The following is an 18,584-nucleotide window of genomic DNA, read 5'->3' on the forward strand; positions in this document are numbered from 1 at the left end:
GGCTACTTGTCACCAGTTTTGTCACAGGTTGAGGAATCTAGAGTTAACATATAACCTGGGAGTATAATGGGGTGGGGGTCAGAGTTCATTTTGTTTAATTTTGTCCTCCTGTTCCTCTGTTCACCATTAACACATGAACAGAGCCTTGAGTGAGGTGGGCATTTCTTCCCAGGTCTGATTACTGTCACTGCAGGACAGGTGGGTGGGAGAGTCCTGCTCTCGTCAGGAAGAGTGTGTGGGTGAGGCGGGTGGGAGGGATGAGGTCTGGGGCCCAGTTAGACAGGGCTCTGTAGTTTATAAAGGACTCTTTTATATACAAATTTTGTTCCCTAAACCTTTTGAAGGAGATAGGCAGGGCTTAGATTTTCTCCATTCTGCAGATGGGGACGTGGAGTGCCAGAGGGACACGTGCTGTGCCCATTAGTCAATAGCACAGCCAGTCCTTAACCTCGGGTCTTCTGACTCCCAACTCAGGGCTTTTTCCATTATGCTACACTCTTTCAGACCATTAGCAAATGCTAATAGGGAGTTTTATAAATACGTGTGAATTCAGTGTATTAAAGCATAGAATATGAGTTAGACAAAAATGTTACCCTTTGTAGGACAACACTGATTCATTAGCCTGTCCTGAAAGGGAATTTAGCTGGAATATCTGTGCATTTAGACTTTTATGCAGACATTCTCTCTCTCTCTCATGTGCACCCCCAAGAACACACGTACTTGCTTTGGGGAGAGTGTAATGTGCAGCGATTAGACATTGACAGAAATATTCTTTTCTCTCCCTGCTTTTCTTGGTTTGTACCAGTATTACATAAATTTCCATTTAAAAGTACGTATCATCCTAACATACTAAATAAGTCATCTTGGGGAGTGTAAGGATTTTGTCCTCCTATCAAGATAAATTGTTTTTTTTTTTTTGCAATCTCATCCTCCTGGTGGAACAGAAATTGATTTGTCTGCCAAATATAAGTGCTTTGTCTAGCCACCTTCCCATTTCCCCCACCTTGTTCCTCAGCCAGGAATATCAAACAATAGAGTAGGGGTTAAAAATAGCAAGTCACTGTTAATAGACTCAAGGAGAAACCTTGAGTGGGTATTTTTGCAGCTGACGCAAGGTTGAGATGGTTGGTGGGGGTTCGAGAAGTTGCCTCCATGGTAGTGCTTTGAAATACTCCCCTTGACAAGGGCTCCTGGGAGCACGTTCTGTGTGTGGGAGGAATGCTGTCTTGTAGAGTGCCTGTTGCCACAGAGGGCAGCCTGGCAACGTGTTGATCTTGTGCACCCTGACTTTGAAGCCCTTTGGCTGTGGGTCACCCTGGGGCAGCAGAGGGTCCTCCTCACAGTGCTTAGGAGAATGTTTCAGGAGGATCTCATGGGGCCTCTGCTTGCCTGTGGCCTTGTAGTTTTGGCTCTCCACTTTGTCACGGTACTCTCCTTCTCCGTGTCTCCTTCCATGGCTGCCTGGTCTCAATGACTCTGGGGTTGCCCTCGGGAGATTCTCATCTCCTCTACACCCCAGGCCTTCCTCCTCTTCTGAGTGACTTAGGCTTTGGCGAGTGGTGGGCAGCTGGGTGGGTAGGTGGTTGTGTCCTGGCCAGCGCACGTCGCAGGAGCACCCCGGACCCTGGAAGAGCTTCTGGATCAGGCATTTTTCTTCTGGCTTAGATGAGGGCAGAACAGGGGAGGAGGTGTCCCTTTCTTTTAGAAGCTCCACTGGAGAGGACTCTGGGGCAGAAAACAAAACCAGCCTCAATGACAGAGGAAGAAATAATTTTACATTTGATACGTCAGTAGTCGTGATGGTCCAGCACAGTTTTGAGCCTCTTTCTAACTTAAAAGAATTGCAGACTTCCAAATAATAGTTGTACTTTCGTTATCTCTCCCTTAGTAAAGCACATAGTGACAAAAAAACCTCTTTTAGTTAGTAACTCTATTAAGTGGATTTGCACTGGGCGGTGTTCATTTGGTCTACAGCTAGTGTTTAAGATCTTTGTTATAACTCACTTGTTCCCCATCGGTCTGTGGCCCACAGGTGAGGTAGGACTTCCCCTGCCACACACACACACACACACACACACACACATAGGCACTCGGTGGAGGGGGAGGGTAGAGAGAGGGAGAGCAAGGGAGGGAGGGATGGAGGGAGGGAGCGAGAGGAGACCCTCCATATTTGAATCTCTGCTCTGGGAGCGCTCTCATGCCAATTTCCTGCCCCTTGTCCAGCCTCATACCCAGCTCCAGGCAGAAATGATGCTTTTGGGTAGCAGCTTACAGTATTTTTATTTAAAAAATGGGTAGTGGTGTTTCAGGGATCTTGTGCATGGCTCCAAGCCATCCACATGCCCCATTTGCTGGCATTGTGGACACAGCACACGACTGATGGTGAAGACAGGGATTGAGTTCTCACCGAAGAATATTTTCCCATATTTGTTTTGGTCTGCTCTTGTGAGCCTTTAGCCAGAAAGTCAGCCTGCCTGCCTGTAGCTGGGGCCCTCTAGCTTTTCCTGTCTTTGTCGCCTTATTCTGGAGAAGTTCTCATGTAGTGCGCTGGCAAGAGTAGGCTGAGCCCCAGAGAAGCCAGGCCGTAGCTTTGCATGAATATTTAGGGTGCTGATTTAGAAGGATGCTCAGTACTGCTTCAGGGAGCCTCATGGCTTACGAGGAAGCAGAAGGCAGATATGTGAAGAATGCCTAGTCTGGTTTGTGGTTCCTCTGGAGGAAAGGGACCCTGAACCTCTGATGGAGGTGAAGGTGCCCCCCGCGAGTTAAAGATGGAGTTTCAGCCGGCACCACCCTCAGCCACTGCGTCTGTTCCAGGGAAGCTGTATGCTGTCGGGGGTTATGATGGGGCTTCCCGCCAGTGCCTGAGCACCGTGGAGCAGTACAACCCGGCAACCAATGAGTGGACGTACGTGGCAGACATGAGCACCCGCCGCAGTGGTGCAGGTACGGGGGGAGCCTCAGGGCGCGGGCTGTGTCTGATCTGCTCTCAGGTGGGCCTGGAGACCAGCAGGTGCACATTCTACCGTATTTTACCTTCTTTCCTTTTAATGTCTGTGATCCCACTGGCACCTTCGTAGCTCAACACGAGCCCCTCCCAGGGGATATTCTCTTCGCCGTCATCCCTTCCATTTCCATGGAGACATCTGCATCCCTGGAAAGTGAAGGCTCACTATGTGCCATGTGCTGTCCCAATAAGCACCTTCTGTACTTGAATTTATTTAATCCTCACCACCGCCCTAAGAGGTAGACACAACATTAATTCCACTCAACAGGAAGTAAGTTGATCAGGGGGCGAGTAATTTGCCCAAGGTCATATAACTGGTAGTTCGTCTCCAAACTCAGCTTCATCTCCAAAGTTAGCATTTTTGGCCTCTAAATTATTACAGCCTCATTCTTAGGCAGTAGTAGGGTGAGCACGGCTGTCCCAGTCTTGGCGGATGAAATTAAAGCCTGCCTGTCTGGGGTCTCTGTCTTGGGGGTTGAAAGCCAAGCTGTCGGTGTTCCTGTTTGGAGATAAACTTCTCTCTCTCTGCCTGCCCTCCCCCCGACCCCCGTGCCCTCTTCCGCACATGGAAAGGGAAGGCATTCACAAGTGTGGCTCACTTCTGAATCCTGTGGGAAGACCAGGGGCCGTGTGCTCCTTGGGGATTTTCCAGGAAGTGGAACAACAGCCCCCATCATCTTAGAGGCCCAAAGAAAGGGTCTGAGAGGACAGACAGAGGCATTGGACACTGGACACTGGGCCCTGGCTCTCCATTCTCATTCTTTTGCGGGGTGGTGAGTGTTGACCAGCCTGGGCCTGGTGGGAAGGTTGTGTGACTTCCACGAAGGGAAGCTGCGTTTGGGAGTTTTCATCCACAGTGCTCTTCCTTTCTCTTTTGTGTTTTTTAAAATTGAGGTGTAACTGACATACAACACTATATTAGTTTCAGGTCTACCACATTATTACTTGGTATTTGTATATATTATGAAATGATCACCACATACATGAACATCAATTACCACACATAGCCGCAAAATTTTTTTTCCTTGTAATGAGAACTTTTAAGATCTACTTTCTTAGCAACTTTTCAAATGTGAAATGCAGTATTATTAACTGTAGTTGCCATTTGGTATAGGACATCCCCATGACTTTTTATTTTATAACTGCAAGTTTGTACCTTTTGACCACCTTCACCCTTTTGGCCCACCCTCTAGTTCCCTGCCCTTGGCTACCATCAGTCTGTTCTCTATACTGTGAGCTTTGATTTTTTTTTTTTTTTTTAAGACTCCGCATATATGTGGAGATCATCTGATATTTTCTCTGTCTGACTTATTTTACTTAGTATAATGCCTTCAAGGTCTTTGTTTTATATATGTATTTTTTTTCTTCTTTGTATTTTTGAAGATTGAATTGTGATCTCACTTTATAGTACCGAACACACGACCACTTCTTCAGCATTCCTTAAAAATCATGCTGTTTTAATATTATTCAAAAACCTTTGTGTGCTCACTAGTTAGAAAAGAAAAAGAAAGGTGTATGGTCCCATTTAAGAAGCATTTGTGTTTGGAATGCTATTTTTAGTGGGCTTGTTTTTGCTGATTCTGACCAGTTGGCCTTTCCTGAAAAGAACATGGAGCAAATGCCTGAAGTCAGGACACCTCTGCTTCAGTGCTGGGTCTGCTCGAACTTGCCTTGTGACCGTGAGCCTGTCCCTTCCCCCGTTCTGGCTTCTGATTCCTCAAATGTGAAATGAGTGGGTGGTAGTAGGAGTTCCTTCGGGGCCAGTGCAGTTCACACATCTCGTGGCTCCTCTCCCTTCACAGAGCTCTTTCAGTAATTGTGGTTTATGGAGTCTTGGTAGAGTTGTCTTTGTACCTCCTAGGAATCCTCTGTGACTTGAGGTGTGAGAGCAAGTTCAAAGCTCAAGGATGTAGGGACAGTTCGGGAGGAGTGGGGCAGCCCCGAGATGGGGGCTGCTTGTAGGGACGTCTCCAGCAGAAAGGGTGGAGGGGCAGCCCCGTGTGGAGCTACTGGGAGACCTGCCTCAGCTGCCCTAGATCTGCCTCTGGAGGCCAACCGCTGTCTCGGACAGGCTTCCCAGGGGTTGTTGCTGTGTGGAGTTCACCTGAGCTGCTCTTACCTTTACCTGGGCTAGCGGCCCTCGACGGTGGCATCTCTCCTGCCTGTGTCCCTGGGTGAACTCAATTTAGGGGATGCTCTCTCTCCCAGAGGCGGACTCTTTACTCACCTTACCGTCAGAGCCCTGGCATCAGGCTCCCAGGTCAGCTTTCGTTTCGTGCTTTGTGTCCCTGAGATTTGGGAAAGCCGCGCCTCTGGAGTGCAGAACCCACATACTTGTGATGGTGGGTGTTCTCTGGTGGCTGAAGACTCAAAGACTCTGGCCTCTGGCTGCCTCTGGCCCTTTGAAGTGCCAGGAGCCCCCGTGGCTCAGGGTCCAGGAAACGTCTGTGTGAACATTTGTGCAAGAGGCTACAGAAGGGCAAGGGGGACCCCGAGGGCCTGGATCGCTGCTTGCTTCTTCAGTAGGGCGTGAGCCAGGCTAGCAGATGGTTCGGGGGGTAAAGAGTCCATCTCTGGGACCCAGGCTGAGCTAGATCCTGCTGAGCGTGCAAGAGGGGCCATGAGGCTGCTTTGGAACACACTGAATTGTTAAGCCCAGGTCTGCTAGCTATCCGTTGTTGATACAACACCACCATCTGCTGTTAGTTTCAGGCAACTTGAGGAACCGCTAGCCCGCCCGCATAATTGCTCGATGGCATTTTACATACTGCGTCATTCAAACAATAAACCCAGTACCGTCAGGCCCAGGAAAACAGATGAGACAAGACAGACAGGGGCCTTGTCCACGGGAAGCTTATATCCTAGAAACCGAGCGGTCGGGTCTGACGCCTGGCTGCACATCCCCAAATCACCTGAGGTCCTTGTTCTGATTCGCAGCCAGGGTCTCTGGGAGTGAGGCTCTGGAATCTCTCCTTTCAAAATCTCCCCACCTGATTGAGATGCAGCCTGTGGTGGGGCGGAGTAGTCCGTGGTCCCCTGGAGCTACCCATGCAGTCCAGCTCCCTCGCTTTGCAGAGTGGAGAACTGAGGCCCACAAAGGGCAAGTTAGAGACACAGATCCAGACCCCACGTGTCCTGGCCACCAGGTCTGTTGCTCTTTCGGGGGTCCTGTGCCACCCTCCTTCCTGCTGGCTTTGATTCCTGTGACTTGCATGAAAGGATTTTAAAAGGTTATTCTAAATCCTGTCGGCGATGCCATTCTAGGAGTTGGCTCGGGCCTCTCAACATCAGGAGTGATGGAAGGCCTCCCTCCCCAGCAAGCTGAGAGGAGAGCGCGGGGCAGAAAGAACGGGTTCTGCCTCCCGGGCAGGGCGGTCTGCGTGGTCGGTTGCACGGCTCGTTTCCACTTTGCACCTTTCTACACAACCACTGTGATAGAAGGCTGCAGAATACGAGTAGCACAGCATGGCAGAAAAACTCGGCCACACAGACAGCCCAAAGGGAGGCCAACTTTGACCCTCTGGAAATAACTGCTCCTGAAGTTTTAGAGGGTGTCTTTCAGTCTTTCTTTTTTTTCTTTTTTCTTTGCATATGAACTCTCTCTCCCCCGTTTCATACCCACATCCATACACACATATATGTTACGTGCGTACGTATAGTTATGTTTCTTTAAATAGCCACGGGGTGATTTTTGCTTTATCTGTAGGGGATTCTCAGGTTGACAGGCTTAGGAGGTGGGCAGGGCGTCATTCTATGTGTTTTACAGCTGAGGGTCCTGAGGTCCCGGGGGGGGGGGGGGTGGAAACAAACCAGCACTCCCCAGGCCGCCCTGCTGCTGACAGCTGCCCAGGACCGGACGCCAGGACTCCTGGCTTCTGGTCGTGGTTGCCGGCCCGAGGCTGCAATGCTGTGCTCTGCTTTTCAGGAGTCGGGGTGCTCAGTGGCCAGCTGTATGCCACGGGCGGGCACGATGGGCCCCTGGTGAGGAAGAGTGTTGAAGTTTATGATCCCGGAACAGACACCTGGAAGCAGGTGGCAGACATGAATATGTGCCGGCGAAACGCAGGTAGTGCGACCGCTCTGTCCTTCTGCCCTTGTGGGGTGTGGGTGCAAACACCAGCTGTAAGAGAAAGGGGGAGGGGAGAGACTCCCAAACCTGGGCCCGAACTTGTACCCCGAAGGGGAGTATCCTTTTGCCAGGTAGGTGCTGGGCTAGCAGAGGGGAGAGCTGGGGAACACGAATGCTAGCCGAGGGGTCCCCCGCTTAGATGCAGAGGGCTGATGACTTTCACAGTACACGCGTGGACACAGACCCAAATAGCCCTCTGATTGCCCCCCAAGCCCCCGGCCTACTGGCTCTGTTGGGTAGCTAAGCACAGGGCTGTGTGGACCTGGCCAGTCCGTGACACTTGGTTCTGTGTTTTCTTTCCCAGTACCTGACTCTGAGAACCTCTCGCTTCCCACCTGAAACCCATCTCCTTCCTCTTGGGGGTCACCAGGGCCCTAATTCCCTCTCCAGTGGGAGCGCTTCCCATATTCCTCGCTTTGTACCTCCTGTCTCTCTGTCCCTCCCTCTTTTCCTTCCTGTGGGAATGATTTATCTTACAGTGTTTAGATTTTTATTCCGGCAGCCTGACATCCCTATTAAACTCTTTGCTTTAACAACTTTGCCCTATGGATCGTGTCCTCTGTTGGTATATCTTGTTTTATGCCTCTTTGCTCTAGGAATGTGTTGGCTTAGCTTAGCTTCCCAGGCTGGAAAGACAAACAGGTGACTTTCAGGTGCATTTATTTCCTTTATACTCAAATTACCTGTTTGCTAAACTCATTTGTAGCTCACATGTTGAAAGTGTAAACAGAGGGGAGTTTATTAATTTGCCCACTGCCTGAGCCTGCTGTGATATAACTTGGCATTTGGCCTGAAGCCCCATGAGCAAGGGATTACAGAACTCCCAAGACAGCTAGTGTATCAAGAATCCAAGAATTAAGTTTAGATGTAAATGTGTATATATGTACACATTCACATAGAGATAGTTCTATTTTTTCATAGCAAAAGTGGAATCCTACTTAATGCTGTTTTATAACCTGCTTTTCTAATCCACTTTACAATCTTTCATGACTATCTTTTTATAACACGAAATAGATTTACATGATATTTTAAATGGCTATATCACAATTTAAATATCTACTATTGGACATTATTTCCATTTTTTTGATCAGTAATACTGTTTTTGTTATTGTAAATGGTCCTAGGGCTAATCAGTGCACACATCTCAAAATTATTTCTTTGTAAGTCCAGGAGTGAAATTTTTGAGCCCGAGGGAGCATATTTGCTTTCGGTACCATCCAGGAAAGTGGTACCTTTTATCCTCTCACCAGTATTTGCGATTATCTTCATCAGTACTTAGAATTACTGTTTCTTGAACATCATCAACCCCTTCATGTAATTTTAAAAGAAGACATAGTGGGGCGCCTGGGTGGCTCAGTTGGTTAAACGACTGCCTTCGGCTCAGGTCATGATCCTGGAGTCCCTGGATCGAGTCCCACATTGGGCTCCCTGCTCGGCAGGGAGTCTGCTTCTCCCTCTGACCCTCCCGACCCTCCCCCCTCTCATGTGCTCTCTCTCTCTCAAATAAATAAATAAAATCTTTAAAAAAAAAAAATAAATAAATAAAAGAAGACATAGTGTATTAGACTATGGCCTTGCAAAATAGCATTTTCCTACCCCTGGCTTCCTGCAGCATGAGACTTTGCCCTCAAACCAGCTCTCCGTGAGATCAGTGGGAGGAATGCCTTGTAAACTGCGTCTGGGTTTAGATCTAAGTCACATGGAGGCATCACAGATATAACCATTAGCCACACAGTATGGATATAACAGCCTTTATCAGGGCAAACTTACAAGCAGGAGTAGCATGTGTGAGATTCCCTGAGCATAGCTCAGTCTGCGCATGGGAGGTCTGCAGGCTCCAGTAGAGAGGGGCCCATACCGATAACGCTCTAAGTATTTATAGGGTCAGGGGCCAGGAATGTCCGTGGGAGCATGTAGCAGTGAGAGCTCCTTGGTCAGAGAAGGGACCTTCTTAGAAAGGGGGGGTCCTTGGGCCCCACGGGTTGTTGTTGGCATGCTCTCCCATTGAGCAAAGTCAGACCTAGGAGCCGGTTCATTGGGCTGCCTTGAAGGGGAGGAGGAGCGCCTCCAGGGCCATCCACGTTTGTTTCCGGTCCTTTCCGCCCCCTTCGGGGCTCCTGTGTAATGTCTCCTGTGGCCTCCACTTCCCAGGAGTCTGTGCAGTGAATGGGCTCCTGTATGTGGTTGGAGGGGATGATGGATCCTGCAACTTGGCTTCGGTGGAGTACTACAATCCTGTCACCGACAAATGGACGCTGCTACCAACCAACATGAGCACGGGGCGGAGCTACGCAGGTCAGTGTCCTGCACCCCGACTGCACCTTCACCCCCACCCCACCTCTGCACAGGTGGAGGTAAGTTTGCTTAACTTGGGGCTAAGTGCCTCCTCCAGGGATGGCGGATAATTGTCATGTGTCACCAATCTGTCATTTGTACCCACGACAGATACCCCTAATGAGCACGGGTTTCCCCAGCGAGCCTGAATGTAGGCCCAGAATTCTTTTTGACACCTGTGTTCCCGGGAGCCACTTCCAACTGCTCTCATTTGTCCTAAGAGGTTTTAGAATTTCATTGCCATTTCTGGGCTCCTACGTAGACTAAGATACAGTTCTTGCTTTCCAGAGATTTAATGGGAAAGATAAGATCTGTCTACACGAAGTAGGACATGCAAGGCAATACACACATAACTTCTCAATAGAATGTGTTATGCTGTCCGTATTTTAAGGCATGACAGGTGAGAACTTCCTGGAGGAAATGAGGCTTGATCAACTCTGAAGGTGGGAGCTGCCCTTTGCCAGGGGTTCCCTCCCTGTGCCGAAGGGCGGTGTGTTAGGTGCAATGTACCCATTAGCTGTCATCCTTTCAAGAACCCTCTGGGTGAGTGGGACTGTGTCCTTCATTTTACAGGTGATGAAACTGAGGTTTGGAGAGTCAAAGTCACCTGCCCTGGACCACATGGCTAAAAAATGGCAAAGTCAGAATTCAGACTCAGGTCTGACTCCTGAGCCCATGTCCTTTGTCCTACCCCAGCTGAGGGGGAGAAAGCACTCCAGGCAAGAGGTGGAGGCAGGAGTAGGGAGCGATGCTGCTGCTGGGGAGTGTGTGTGATGGGTTCGGTGAGGTTTGGGAGGTCCGACCGAAGTTGGTGCTGCTGACAACAGGGGTCTGTAGGGAGACAAGCAGACTCGTACACCCATGATGCAGCTCAGCAACCTGTACCTCGTCTTCCAGAAACTGGAATAGTTAGAGCTAACGCTTATTTACTGAGCACATAAGAATGTGCCAGGCACGGCCCTAAGTATTTGCCAACGACGATCTCCTTTAGTGTACGTCACGACTCCAGTGGTATTCTGATTCCCTTTTTGCAGTAGAAGATCAATCATTCCGTCTTGTTTGGATCCAGGGCAAAGGAAGGTTGTGCCGGGCAGGCTTGAAGAGGCTTGTATCCCATGTTGTCAACACAGGCCCTCAGTTGCAATGAACTGATTTTATTTTTTTCTCTTGTTTAGGATTTTTCTCAACTAAATATAAAAGATTTTAGAGGCATGCTGGTCTTTGAGTGATTCTTTTCTCAAGATTAATTATTAGAACTAGTACTTTCTTTTCAATACTGTTGTGGGAAGAGCAGGGCATTTTCGAGTACGAGGCAGTGAGGCCAGTGAGGGGTCCTCTCTTGGCTCCTAGTGGACCTTAATGAGAGGGCAAGATTTAGGTGTAAGTGGTTAGAATTTCACATATGTGCTGAATATTTCATGTCTACCTCTTCATTGTCTGTCCACCTAGAAGTAGGTGGGAAAGAGACAAGCAAACTTGCAATTTGTCTTCAACTCCATTGACTGACTGAATCCTTTTTTTTTTTTTTTAGAATCTAAAGAAATTGCCTGCATGCAGAGACAGATGGATAGTTACTCATTTGGAGTATTATTTGTGATAGCAAAGAACTGAGAACTACTTAATGTCTGACACCAGGGAAATAGTTAAACTGTGGACTATTGGTACAGTGGAAGTGTTTTTAATGCCATGAGAACATGTTTGTGGCAGGCTGTGGGTTTAAAAGGGAGGATGCAGAGGGTATGTACCATGCGAGCTCAGTCACATGGTCCTGCATCATGGACGTTTGAGTAGCGACTGCTCAAAGAAGGGGATGTTGGCATCAGATCTCAGTTTGAGTTCCAGCTCTGTCACTTGGCCTGGGACTCTGGGCAAGGGGATCGGTCTGACTGAACTTCTCGTTTTCTCATTTGTAAAATGAGAATAAAATCATAGCAAGTCTCTTACTGCTGTTGTGCAGAACTGTTTGGAGGGTGCTTAGTTAGCACAGTGTCTCCTGGCATGTAGCAGTTCCGCGGTAGATGATCACGATTATTTTTAGAAGCCGGGAAATAGTCCAACAAGATAATGGTGATTCTCTTTGTATGAAGGGAGTCAAAATGTTTTTTCCTTGTGTTCCTCTGTGTTTCCCAAATTTCCCAAAATGAGAATATTGTACTCTTTTTTTTTTTTTAGAAAGATTTTATTTATTTATTTTGAGAGAGGCAGAGCGTGCGTGAGCGGGGCGAGGGGCAGAGGCAGGGAGAGAGAGAGAATCTCAAGCAGGCTCCTCGCTGAGCAGGGAGCCCTATGTGGGGCTTGATCCCAGGACCCTGAGATCATGACCCGAGCTGAAATCAAGAATCGGCCGCTTAACTGACTGAGCCACCCAGGCGCCCTAAGAATATTTCACTTTTATAGTCAAAAGAGGAGGTTTATTTTATTTGTTTTATTTTTTAATGTTTTTAGATTTTATTTATTTGAGAGAGAGAGAAAGCATGCATAAGCAGGGGGAGTAGCAAACAGAGGGAAGTGGCGTCAGCAGGGAGCCCAACTCAAGGCCTGATTCCAGGACTCTGAGACCATGACTCGAGCTGAAGGCAGATGCTCACCCGACGGAGCAACCCAGGTGCCCCCAAAAGAGGAGGCATTTTTATATATTGTTTTTATATAAGCAATTTTATATATTGCTTATATGAAAAAGCAATACAGGACCCTGCTTTAAAAAAAAAAAAAAAGTGCTACCCTACAAAAGAGTCCTGAGGTTCAGGTGAGGTGTTGTCAAGTTCAGGCAGCACATCTGGGTCTGGGGACTGTGGAGCTGCCCACCTCTGAGCTTTTCTGTCTGCACCTTTATCCAGAACTCACATGCAGTGGGTGTCTTAGCAGAATCTCACCCCTGGGGTATCCTGGCATTTCTTTTAGCAGTGTTCTCTCAATCTCATCTGCAGCCAGAAGATTTTATAGTCGTGGGAATAAGTGAAAGTAAGGCTCCAGTCAGGTACACCGTACCAATAGATCTTACCTGTAAATTCGGATTTTGTTCAGAGGAGCAGATAGGTACTTGCTTGAGTAAGGAGGGAGCAACCTGTCTCAGGCAGACGGAAGTCCAGAAGTCCAGGGCTGGCCTAGGGCTCAGGCTGTCATTGAAAAACCAGGTCTGCCCTCCCTCTCCTGTTTTGTCGGCTTTGCCGATAGCGGCCACCGCCGTGGGCCGTGTGTGAGCCTTCTTCCAGGCCGGGCAGCAGACAGAGCCAAAGCTGCAGCCCGGCCAGAGGTGCACTGACAATGGTCTGGGCCAGGCCCGGGGCACGCGGCACGCCAGCTGCAAGGCAGTCTGGGAAGCTGAGTCGATAACATGCTGGTCTCTGCCGTCGCGGACAGCAAGGAGAGGGGAGGTTGGCTGAATCCACCTACAGCGTTTGCCACCTTCCAGAGACGCTCTGCGTCATCTGTGGATTCACACAGTTAGCCGTGGAGTATGGTGCACTTTGGCTGAAATCGTAACGCAGACAGACATGTCTGGACTGTTTTTCCCAGTACAGCATTTAGCACGGGAGGGGTCTTTCCATTGGGTGACATCAGACAGTATGGGAGCTGAGCCTCAAGAGGTCAGTGGACTTGCCTGAGGCCGCACTGCAGCTCAGCTGGTGGCAGAGCTAGGACTGACGGGCAGTTTTCCTGACTTGCATGACGTCGGTTCACGGTTCTTTGCGGCTCATTTCAGTGTCTTGTAAAAGTAGGCATGAATCACTGTCACTTCTCTTACAGTGATGGAGAGGTAGGGCCATGGAGCTGCCCCCAGGCGTCCAGTGCCGGCGCCGTGTCGTGAGGCTGAGTTCTGGGCTTGGGAAAGGAGTCCTTACGATAGGAACCGTGTCCACGCGATGATGCGAGGGAAGACCACTAGCTGTGCTGCTGAAGGACTGTGCTTGCGGGTTCAAGTGTCCTGCCGGGACTTGGGCGTCAGAATGGGAACGAGCCCGCCACGGGCAGCCCGAGTTCTCGGGCCCTGCGGTGCTTGGATACCGACGGGCCTCTTTCCCTTGACTGGGGCTTTAGGGTGGCTTGGACTCATGAACCCCGTGGCACTCTGGATACCTCTGAAGAAGCTGACTTTGTCTCCCTTTCGTCTTAGGTGTCGCTGTGATTCACAAGCCCTTGTGACCCCCACGCCCACGGCCAGGAGGTGGAGGAGGGGAGGGCTGCTGCCTGTGGCTCAGAACAGCAGCACCCTGACTGCCACTCGCCGCCAGAGTCTGCAGAGGAGCGAGAAGTGTCCTCCTCCGACGTGGCCAAGTGGCGTCCGGCGTGGAGACTGGCGACCGCCCCCTGCCCCCCTGAGGTGTTCGGGCCTCCCCCCTGAGCAGTGGGTTCCTGAGAGCTCCAGGCAGCACCTGGGGGCTTTTTTGTGTGTTTCTACTGGATTACCTGAGAACCTGGGTGTGTGTGTGTGTGTGTGTGTGTGTGTGTGTGTGTAGAACATGGTGTTTCACTAAGTTGGGGGATGTGTGACAATCTACTGGATTTCTTTACTACTGATCCTTCTGTGCTAAAAATCAAATCACAGAAACCGCTCTTCTGGATGTGCCCCATGGGAACCCCGAGATTACTAAAGCTGCTGTCTTCTGGAGGTCTGTTTGGACAGGCCAGGAGTGTCCAGAAATGACTGGTGACTGGTGTGGGGGCGTTGCTTTGACCATGCCCACAGACTGGCTCTGACCCCTGGCACGGTCTGCAGAAGAGCTGGGCATTCTTAAATCCTCACTGTGTCTTCTGTGTGCTAGAACTGGGAACAGATGGGGTCCCCAGCCCCTCCATTGGGTGCTCTTCCTTGGGCTCTCCTCCAGGAAGCAGATGAGAACTGCCTAGTCCTTGGGCCACTGGTCTTTGAGGTTGTGGATTCCAGATTTGGGAGATTTTGTGTCTCTTTTGTTGGGAAAACTAGCTCTTTGGAGAAGCCCCGAGTATCACACTGGAAAAAAAAATACATATACATACATGAAAAACAAAAACAAAACAACAAACCAAAGTGGTAAGGCAGTTGCTGCCTAAAATGGTCTCAGAGAGGATCCTACTTCTGGGTTTTCCTGGGATGGGACACTCCCCATCTATACTTACTATCCAGGCTTAATTCTTCACAGCATCCCATTTTACTCTCAGAAGTATTCTGGTTTGGAGGATAAATAAAAGGTCACCATACCTCCAAACCCAGAGAGAGTTTGGCCCCTGCCTTGGGGGTCATATGTGATCTAGATGGACATGGATGACTTCAAAGGAGTATACCAGCTGGGGCTGGCCCTCAGCACCAGATGGCGATGGTCAAGTCTGTCTGAGGGCCTCGTCTTCCTTTCCTTGTGCTCTCCCCCTGTTCCAGGGCCTGTACCCTCTCTCCAACCCTCAGAATACTCCTTTCCTCCTTGTTTTTCCTGAGAGGGAGGAGATGGTGGTAAATGCCCTGGATGTGTGATCTCTCTCAGGGATACTTGCATTTTAAAAGAGAAGCTTGGTGAGAGCTTTGCAAATTCACAGGTAAAAATTAATGACAGAACTTTAAGCATTTGGAGGCGGGGGTGGGTATTTGAGGGCACATGGAATCATTTTCATTAAAAAAAAAAAAGAAAGATAAAAGAAACGTGAAACCATTCCTCAACTTGCAAGTCACTTATGTTGGAATTTGTGGCATAAGGAGGGAAGGTCTTGTGTCTGAAGAGTATGCTCACATCATGGGGGCTGGGCTTTAATGCTCCCTGATTTTGGGGTCCACTTATAGGAGTCAAGGGGCTTTATGAAACCTGATGTGGGACTTCTGATCTAACTGGGCTCCTTCCAAGCAGATACTGCAGGAGACTGGCATCCCCCCCAGCTCACCCCTGCAGCTAGAAAGCCGGTAGCCTCCCTAGCTAGTTGGCCGCTTTGTGTATTTACTGTATATTTTTTTGTGCACTAAACACTCAACTCTCTTGAAGAAGAAACGTCTTCTGATGTTGAGGATGTTGAGCAAATGTTATCTCAGTGAGACATTTGGAGGGCAGCACCAAGGCATCCGGAATTCTTAGTGGCTTTGGGAAGAGGCTGATATATCCAGCTTTGTTGGGCCTGGAGGCGAAGTCTCCAACGGATTCAAGGCATGCCTTTGTTTGGGTGCTGTGTTCTCACCTGGCCCTGGAGATGGCTGTGGTCTCAGAGCTCTGCCTTGGCTTGGAGGCTGATGGGATGAGCTTTCTGTTGCAAATGTTCTTCCTCCCGGCCTGAGGAGAGTTTGGGACTTTATTTTGGTTTCTGATGGGGATGAGGCTGGGGGGTGGGGTCCCATGTGTGCTGTTCACACAGCTCCTAATTTCAGACTAAAGGTGAACTTCCCACCCTCTTTCCCAACACCTAGGAGCTGGACTTTGATGCATATGTGGGGGAGGTTCTTGTTTTTTATCTGCCCAGAGCGGGTCCCTTCCCTGAGAGCTCGCCAGCCATGTTTTCTGCTCTTGGTTGCACCTCATGTCTCCCTTCCCAGGAAGCACCGCCCCCCCCCACCCCCCACCCCCTGTAGTACTGCTGAGGCCAGGTTCATCTCCTCCTCACCCGTCCTTTCTCATGGGGACTCCAACACTGGTACATCACCACCAAAAAGCTCTTCGGCCTCTAGCTGCCCACAGAGGCCATTTAAAACCTGCTGTCTATCACTAGGTACGATTCTCTCTCCACAGTGAACACAGCTGACTTGATTTCAAGTCTGTGCTGGTCACATTGGTAGGCAAACCCCCTGCCCCCCCCCCCCCATTTGGGTGGCCGTAGCTGCTTGTGAATGCAGCTTTGCAGGTGGTGTATCTGAAAGCTGATCACAGTGATGAAATGGAATTGTGGCCCAAGGTTAGAAGCCGCTTAGATGCCGCTTGGATGCTGATTTGGACAACACAGAAGTCAGACTCTGAATTCCAAAGTTCCTTCTCCTAAGTACCTAATGGCATCTCTCCTTCTGAAAAGTTGCAGTATTATGCAAATGAAACTGACCTCATTTTCTGCTATGCAATAAGAATACTTAATTCTGTTTCACGACAAACCAGTTGCAATATCCCCTGACATGCTTTTTGAGCTGTGTTACTTTGATATCTGTTGTGTAATGTTTGTATATTCCTGAGCCAGAGCCTTTCAAAGATTGCCTTTTTATAAAACTGAAGCTATAGCGTTCAGGCTAAACTTTTAATGTAGATATTTTTATAAGATAATTTTTTAGGATATTTGAATTGATTTTTATTATCCATGATAATGAAATGTTCTGTTCCGTAAGTCATTCACTCTCCTAGTTCATGCCTGTAGCTATTTTCCCTTTGCTTGTCACCCTCCAAAAACTGATTTTTCAGTAGTTCCAGATAGATGAGTCTTTTTGACTTTGAGTCCTCTTTCTTATACCATATTCAAAGGAGATTGCTGGAAAACACAATCCCTGGTGTTTCTGGAATTGCTTCGGGACTAACGTTTAGCCTGACTCAGCAATTACCCAACTATATTGCCTGGCCATTTTTTTTTGGAGCCCGCTCTTTGCAGGGGGGAGGCTGGTTGGCCCATCTGCTGGTGGCTCTCACTGCCTGGTGCTGAGCCTGGCACGCTGTGGCGTGGAGAAGCTCCACAGAAAGGCCTGCCCTACAGTGCATACTCCTAGAAGTTTCCTAGGTCCGGCAAACCAGTGCTCATTCTTTTCTGCCCCTTGTTCTTCGGAAGCTTCCACCAGCTAAAGGCCTTTGCTGCTGGATGATGTCCCTTTTGGAAGCATCTTCTCTATGGACTTTAAAACAGGGGTCAGTCCTCATGATCGTTAAGAATGTGTTAAGCATGTGCTTTACAGATGCTCACACTACCCCTAAAACTTGTTTCTTGAGCTGTGTCTACACTCCAGGCTCTATTTTATGTATTTATCTGCCATTAGCCTCATTAAAACAGTTTTTTATTTTTATTATTATTGGGACAGGTGCCATTTGAATTGCCTCCATGCTCCCCATTTGCACCTTGTTGGATCAGGTTGGGAGGTTTAGCAAACTCCTATTCTAGTTAGCTGGAGTATTTAAGGCTTTGTTTGCCTGGAGAAGTAAGGAGGTTGGAATTTTTTTTTTTTTTTAAGTGTTTGCACTATTTAGAGTCCTAAGCCCCTCATGTTTGGCCGTGCTGTGTGTGCAGTGTGACCGAGGAGGTGAGCCAGCAGCACTTTTGACATTTGGGAATGGAAGAGGCTTCTGTAGTGGATAATCACCACCTCATAGCCCTTGCACAGCCTTTGTCGTGGGGCTGAGTGACTCGTGGGTATGACAGCAGCCAAGGCAGGAATGCATGTGACTGTGGCATTTGGAGAAACAAATTGCCCTAGTACTATGTTCTTGCCTTTGGCTATGAGATTGAAAATTATTTCCCCCCATTTTTCAGTGGCAATAAAGGACCCGGTTGGACTTTTTGTCTAATTTGTATATGATGTATAAAGTATGTTGAAAGAAGACTTAAGATGCTGAATGTGTATGTCTGTGTGGGTGCTCTGTCCATGCGGTTGTCCACAGGCAACCTGACTTGATCGCTGATACCCTGTGAACACACTGCATCGGTAAGGTCCTTGATCTCCTATTCTCTGCTTGGATGTTAGAGCCCATCTATCTTGTAAAAGAACACTTGTCGTAGGTTCCATCAGTTACAGCGATAGCCGAAGAAACCGTTCCTCAAGTGGATTATTTCAACAGGAATCAAGTTCTAGTTTCCCATACTTTGTTAATTTTAATAAAAGCTGAACTGTGAAAACCTTTCTCAGGATTTTATTTCCATAGTCCAGGCTCTCCACCATGTCTTATTCCCACGTTATCTTCAGATTAAAAATTTTTTTTTTCTTTAAGATCCGCTGGACAGGGTCTGTGTCCCAGGGTCTCTGTTCCCTGGCCTGAGCACAGTGTCACACCCACCAAGACCTTCAGGGAGGCCCAGAGAGGCCAGTCCCTCTAGTAGGTGTTTGGTGGTGTGGGCATCTATCCAGTGATCATCGTCAGGTGGGTGTGCTGGTCTCAGGCACGGAGAAGAGGAAACACATCTGGCTATAAATAAACATCAATTTTTAGAAGTTTTTTTTTATAAGACCTATTGGTTTCATAGATGCAATGTTTTTATTAC

General features: G+C 48.7%; 1 protein-coding gene across 3 annotated transcripts in view; it reads left to right on the forward strand.

Annotated features, from left to right (window-relative positions):
- The window catches only part of KLHL3 (kelch like family member 3), a 95,003-nt gene extending 76,782 nt beyond the window's left edge, over window positions 1–18,221 (forward strand). For all 3 annotated transcript variants that reach the window (XM_081827021.1, XM_081827019.1, XM_081827020.1), the window contains 4 exons: window positions 2,818–2,946; window positions 6,933–7,073; window positions 9,288–9,490; window positions 13,585–18,221. In XM_081827021.1, coding sequence (XP_081683147.1) covers window positions 2,818–2,946; window positions 6,933–7,073; window positions 9,288–9,490; window positions 13,585–13,596 — 485 coding nt within the window. In that variant the 3' untranslated portion in view covers window positions 13,597–18,221. The remainder of the gene's footprint in view (window positions 1–2,817; window positions 2,947–6,932; window positions 7,074–9,287; window positions 9,491–13,584) is intronic.
- The last annotated feature ends 363 nt before the right edge of the window (window positions 18,222–18,584 follow it).

Source organism: Leptonychotes weddellii, chromosome 7, assembly GCF_054177405.1.
Source record: "Leptonychotes weddellii isolate Sample4059 chromosome 7, ASM5417740v2, whole genome shotgun sequence".
Lineage (NCBI taxonomy): Eukaryota > Metazoa > Chordata > Mammalia > Carnivora > Phocidae > Leptonychotes > Leptonychotes weddellii.